This window comes from Hypomesus nipponensis, chromosome 20 (assembly GCF_054491055.1).
Source record: "Hypomesus nipponensis isolate SF chromosome 20, ASM5449105v1, whole genome shotgun sequence".
NCBI classification, from domain to species: Eukaryota; Metazoa; Chordata; class Actinopteri; order Osmeriformes; family Osmeridae; genus Hypomesus; species Hypomesus nipponensis.
In genome coordinates this window covers 6840513-6846446 of record NC_140380.1, presented here as the reverse complement: position 1 = coordinate 6846446, position 5934 = coordinate 6840513, and the positions used below count along the sequence as shown (strand labels likewise).

The following is a 5934-nucleotide window of genomic DNA, read 5'->3' as shown; positions in this document are numbered from 1 at the left end:
GGTACAGCAGCGTTACCGGAAAAGGTGGGGCACGGATATTTGACTTCCCCCCCTCCCCCCCCAGGGTCCTAGAAGGAGTTGTCCGCGCTGGTCTGCTGCCCGTCCGCCTCCTGGCTCCCCGGCTGCTCGCACTCCGTGCTGAGGCAGGTGTGGTTGTGGTGCTGGTGGGACGCGTGCTGGGAGAGCAGGGCGCCGCGGCGCCTCAGGTAGTCGCGGAGGCGCACGCGGAGCTTGCTGTGCAGCGAGGCGTAGATGAAGGGGTTGAAGCAGGCGGAGCTCATGGCCAGCAGGTGGCAGCACACCTGCAGCAGGTTGACGTAGCGCTTGCCCACCAGGTGGAAGTCAGGGTCCACGTCCAGCAACAGGTTGAGCACCTGCAGGGGGACGGCAAACAAACGGGAAATAAAACGGCGTACGAATGCAAACGGCGTCAGGATATGTCGAACCAAGACATTTGTTACGACGTTACGCGGATGTGACGAAAACGGGTCGTTCGTGGTCGGACGCGCGGCGACAGTAACAACCACACAATGTGTCTGTCACTGTGTGTGTGTGTGTGTGTGTGTGTGTGTGTGGGGGGGGGGGTAGAGCACCTGCAGCGGCAGCCAGCAGAAGGCGAAGGCGAGCACGGCGAGCACCAGCAGGGAGAAGGTCTTCTTCCTTTTCCTGTTCCAGCGCTGCAAGCTGTGCGAGGGCGCCCCGGGCAGGCGACGTTGGCGCAGGCGGCTGGTGATGCCGCAGTAGGCCGCGCTCACCGCCAGCAGGGGGAGCAGGTAGGACGCCGTCAGCACGAAACACGAGTAGAGCAGCCTGAGCCGGCCCCAGTCCTGCCAGAACTCCTCGCACACCACCAGGTCCAGGCCGCGCGGACGCAGGTCCACGAAGCTGGTGCGCAGCGACGGCGGCGCGGCCAGCAGCAGCGACAGCAGCCACAGGCCCGCCGCCACGCCCGCGCAGCCCCTCAGGGAGATGCGCCGGCGCACCGGGTGGACGACCACCACGTAGCGGTCCACGGCGATGGCGGTCAGGGAGAGCACGGACACAAACACAGTGGCCGACTGGAGCAAGGGGACCAGGTGGCAGAGCGCCCGGCCGAACAGCCACCCGCGCGGCTCGAAGGCGTAGGACGCCGTCAGCGGCACGCAGCACAGGCACATGAGCAGGTCGCCGGCCGCCAGGTTGCCGATGAAGAAGTTGGTGGCGTTGTGGAGCTTCCGGTCGGCCGTGATGCACGCCAGCAGGACGGCGTTGCCCAAGCAGGCCACCGTCACTAGGAGGCAGTAGAGAGGCAGCAACAGGGGGCGATAGCTTAGCAGCAACTGCAAGCCGAGGAACAGCTCCATTGGATCCGTTAGGTTGGCGCCGGGGGCCGCGGTCGCTGTGGCGTTGGATCCCGTGAAAGGCCGCTGGAACGCGGCGTCCATCTTCTGTTCAGAGCTGAGGAGCTGCGACTCGACACACGTGCAGTTGGGCGTAAATCCCTGTTTCTGTGTTCAATGCAGGGAAACGTGAGTAAGTGGTTTTTCTAACGGTCTCTATTAGAAAAGACTAGAGAAGCTTGACAGCTGTTTAGCATGAGTTTATGCTTTATAATTACACACAGGCATGCAAACACATGCGCAGCACATACACACACACATACAAACATACACACAAACATACACAGACAAATGATATATGATTTATGGAATGGAAAGAAAGACAATTCTTCAGTGCAAGCTGTAAATAGTAAATAGGACCACCACTGCACTGCTGAAACATAGATTTTCCATTCCAATCCCCCCCCAAAAACATGAATTTCAGATACATCATCGGTTAAGAAAATATTTTTTGTGACCCCACAAGGGAATGGCAAAAAAATACAAGAAACAGAGCCGTGAAGGGTTTTAGCGCTGAGCCACTCAATAACAACCCCCTCAGCCTCAGAGAGAGAGAGAAGAACACGCTTTTATCGGGACATGGTCAATCACTTGGCAATGTTTAACTCAGGTAAAATGCTGTGTGCCAAAGCCAAGATCGAACATCTTTGTTGAAGCGTTTAGAACCATGTCAAGGACCACTGTACTGAGAAGGTTGTTATCAAAGGTTCAGCTGGGATTTCAAAGAAAGGCTGTTCAAAAAACGGATTGTCTAGACATCAATCAAAATAAACCAGAACCCCACTCCATGCTAGTTTCAGTAACAAAGTGTCCAAAAAACGATCATTCCTTTGATCCCACCCAACTTTGATTGCTGTTAATCCCTTTTACCGGGGCTCCAAACGCACAAAGACAAGGTTCCTGTGAGGGGGAGAAGTAGGGAGCACTGTACCTGCGATGCGATCCCGTGGAGCCGAGGAACTAATCTCTGTAGGGGCTGGAGTCTTCTCTGCTTCTGCCTCTCTTCTCCTTGATGCCCCTTCCCCACTGCCCGCCTGCCCGCCTGCCCGCCTGCCTGCCTGTCTGTCTGTCTATCTGTCTGTCTGCCTGTCAGCTTCTCATCCTGATTCGTCAGTCTGTCTGCCTGTCCATTGAACCTGTTTGTGAGTCCCTCTCTCTCTCTCTCTCTCTCTCTTTCTCTCTCTCTCTCTCTCTCTCTCTCTCTCTCTCTCTCTCTCTCTCTCCCTCTCTCTCTCTCTCCCTTTGCTCTGTTCTTCAAAGTGTCCTCAATCCCAGGGTAGCCACCTCCAGTCTGAGTGTGCGTGTGTCTGTGTGTGTGTGTGTGAGAGAGAGTATGTGTGTAAGTGTGCGAATCATATGTGTGAACATGGCCCTCCCCTGACTGCTCTGTCCAATCTTATTAGTGAGACTCCTTGTTTGGAGTGGGTGGGTCCTTCACACAGCCTATAGGCAACATATGCCCAGCGTAAACAAATCGTTTGTCCTTCGAAGCAATCCGACTTGACAGGACGCAGGGTTTTGGGAAAGGGAAATCCTGTCCTCTGCTCTCTGGAGCCAAACACCTTCACAGGAGCACAGGCGAGATCGGGCTGTATCGAACCACGTCAAAAAAATGTCAAAATTGTGTACTGACTCTCTGCGATACCCACTGAAATCCCATTTACACACATGCACACACATAGACACAAACACGAGCACACACACACACACACTCTCTGGCCCTCTGGTGTCTATCTGTCTCTGACAGCCCCAGAAGGATTAGAGTGAGGGTGTGCAGGAGAAAGAAAGGCTATGGACTTTGTGCTGCATGTTTTTTTTCTGGTTTTGTTTTCCAAAGACTGCAGGCCTTTCTCTGTCATTGTCTTCTAAGGACCAGTTCTTTGCCAACCCCGTCTTTGAAGAATGAGTGACGACATGGGGTATAGAAAGATAGCTTTATTGCACAAGGTGTTAGAATACTATTTTTGTTTGTTTTTCATTTTCTTTTCATAGAAAATTTTCTTTTTAACACAAGCAATTGCTATTAGAAGCAACTCAAACAAATGTCTGGAATCCCCTCAACAATAATTTTTTTTTGTCAAATTTTCCATTTTCATACATTTCTTCCCTCGCTTTTTCCCTTTACCAAGCATGCAATGTCATTTTTGAGGATGAACAGAAATACAAAAATGATAATTAAAAAAGAAAAAAATAGGACAAATGACAACATCAAACTTTTAAAAAAAGAATAAAAATGCAACAAATTAGTATCAAAAACATAAGGGGAATAGAGAAAAAATGATGAATTTGTTGCCTGTTTCGGAAATCAACGTTTATCAAATCATGACATTTATTAATGCTGTTTCATTTTTGAAGTTGGGGCATTCAACCCTGATCTGTGTCCGGGTTTATTCTGACGAAAATAGCTCTTCATACAAAACTGTGTTATATGTACAAGAGTTAACTCTACAGACAACACTGACAAAGGTAGTGATGGGTCCAGTATGTCAGAGGTTGTGGGGGATCTGGGAGGGGGTGGGGTGGGTTCAATAGGCAGAAATAAGGAGGGGGGAAGGGGGAGGGTTGGGGAGCTTCAAGGTGAATGTGGTTGTCCTGACCCAGTAGAATATATACATAATTTCAGTGTGTGACCTAAAAGAGGCCCTGATTTCACTTGGCTCAACTTAGCCCAAGCTATGGTTGGGATGCCTCAAAACTGTCTGGCCTCTACAACCCCAAATTGTTAAGAAAACCCCAAACCAAACGAGAACGAAACAATCAGAAATGAACGGACCTCAACAAAATAGAAGCAAAAAAAAAAAAAAGGAGAAAAAAAAAGAAGAAACCGTTAAAAACGTTAGTGGAGATGTTGTTCGATAGACATTCCGATTCCTGCGTCGATGAATGGTAGCACAAAATGGAGGAAGTTGACGATGGAGGAAAAGAGGGACATACTATAGTACTTCAGACAGGGCAGCAACAGAGACACCAATAGACCACTGAGTGCATATCATCTTATCGTCATCATTTCTAACTGAACTCCCTGACAAGTTAGGTCTCTCAGGTTTACGTCAATACTCTTTTACTTCACATGATTCAAACTCATCTTAACCTTATAATCTTAATGGACTGAAAGGGGGAACATGGGCTGAGAGGTTGGCATAGGCTGGACAGTGACTGGTGGCCGAGCTCGAAACGGGCGACCATCCCCGACATCCACAGTGACCCCTGTGACCCTAGTCGCTAACACAGGACAGGTCAGGGGTCGCCCTCCCGTTAGGTTACCAGGTCTTCCCGCTCCGGTCGGTTGACAAAGACAGAAAAAGAACTGGCAACGGTGTCAACAGTGTAGGTCACCTGGATGCACCCGTCTTAAGAAAAAAAAAAAAAAAAAAAAAAAAGGATTTGGCCTCTGAAATGTACTGACACCCACCAACCAATTACCGACAACCTCATGAGATTCTAACTACGGGCTTAGACATGGCTATTCCTTATCCATCTCTTCCTGTCTACATACAGTAACATACAGAACACTCTCTATGTACACAAACTCTGCCATCTTTATTTCCATCTTCGTTTCCTGACCTCTGCTTCACTGCTCTTCACATGATTGAGCGATTGTCTCCTCCTTATACTTTTTTCCTCCCCCCATCGTTAAAATGGTTGTATCTTTTTATACTGTGCCATAATTTCACTTTAAATTACATAATATACTTATATAGAAATATATATCCGTAAATCTTTATAATACCAAATATTCTCTATTTGTTTGTATTGCGAGAGCCCTGATGTTTTCAATTCATAGCTGGGTCATTTGGGTTGTCTTGGTTTTTTTTCGGTCAAAAGCTATTCGATATTGTCAAGTTGGAACGGGTAAGGGGACAGTGGAGGCTATCAACAAAATGTGCTAGCAATTTGAATGAATCGTGTCATGAGAGGTGAACCTGAATACTTCCTCATAAAATCCACAGAGAGAGAGCGAGAGAGAGAGAGAGAGATTGTGTGAGTCTGCTGATGGTTGGGACATTGGGGGAGACATGGAGAGGGTGAGATAAGAAGGGGATAACTGATAGTCCTGCAGTATCGCACACTCACACCCGCGAGTATGTAGTCACCTGTGTGTGTGTGTGTGTGTGTGTGTGTCAACTGCTGTGTGGACAAAGCCCGTCATAGACTTGGCATTAGCACAGAGCTCCCCGCTCTTCAATAATACTCAATGGTTTGAAATGACTGTCGTAAAAAAAGCCTTTCCCCCCCCTCGCACTCCATTGCGCGGGCGTGGGCCCGCTGTAACCGAGTGCCAGTCAGCAGGCTGGAGTTGTTAGTGGGAGGGAGTCCTTTTTCTGTACGGGTCAGATCCAGGTGAGTGTGAATCAGGCAGGGTTGGGTCAGCCCTCTGCTCTCTGCGTGGAACAGCGACCGACAGGTCAGAGTGATTCGAGTCACGCTACCGGGCAGTTCGCTGGAGCTGGGAGTTAGGAGCCCCGGAGCTGGGGGCGGGGGAATAGGGGAATGGGGGGGGGGGGTGGGGTAGGGGGTGGGGTCCAGACGGGGGGGACGTAGTCCGTGAGAGCAG

At 50.0% G+C, this 5934-nt stretch overlaps 1 protein-coding gene across 1 annotated transcript; it reads right to left on the bottom strand.

Moving 5' to 3' along the window:
- Positions 1-68: 68 nt before the first annotated feature.
- Positions 69-1424, bottom strand: LOC146246131 (prolactin-releasing peptide receptor-like). Its single transcript, XM_084683447.1, has 2 exons — positions 594-1424; positions 69-374 (listed from the first exon to the last, which is right to left on the bottom strand). Exons 1-2 carry the CDS (start codon positions 1422-1424, stop codon positions 69-71), a joined length of 1137 nt encoding a protein of 378 aa, XP_084539573.1.
- Between the last annotated feature and the right edge of the window lie 4510 nt (positions 1425-5934).

Bases quoted from the DNA above. Each gene is read 5' to 3' on its own strand.
- LOC146246131 (XM_084683447.1), bottom strand. From the start codon at position 1,424: ATGGACGCCGCGTTCCAGCGGCCTTTCACGGGATCCAACGCCACAGCG. The intron at 375-593 runs GTGCTCTACCCC...GTCCCCCTGCAG, and splicing joins TCTGCTGGCTGCCGCTGCAG to GTGCTCAACCTGTTGCTGGA.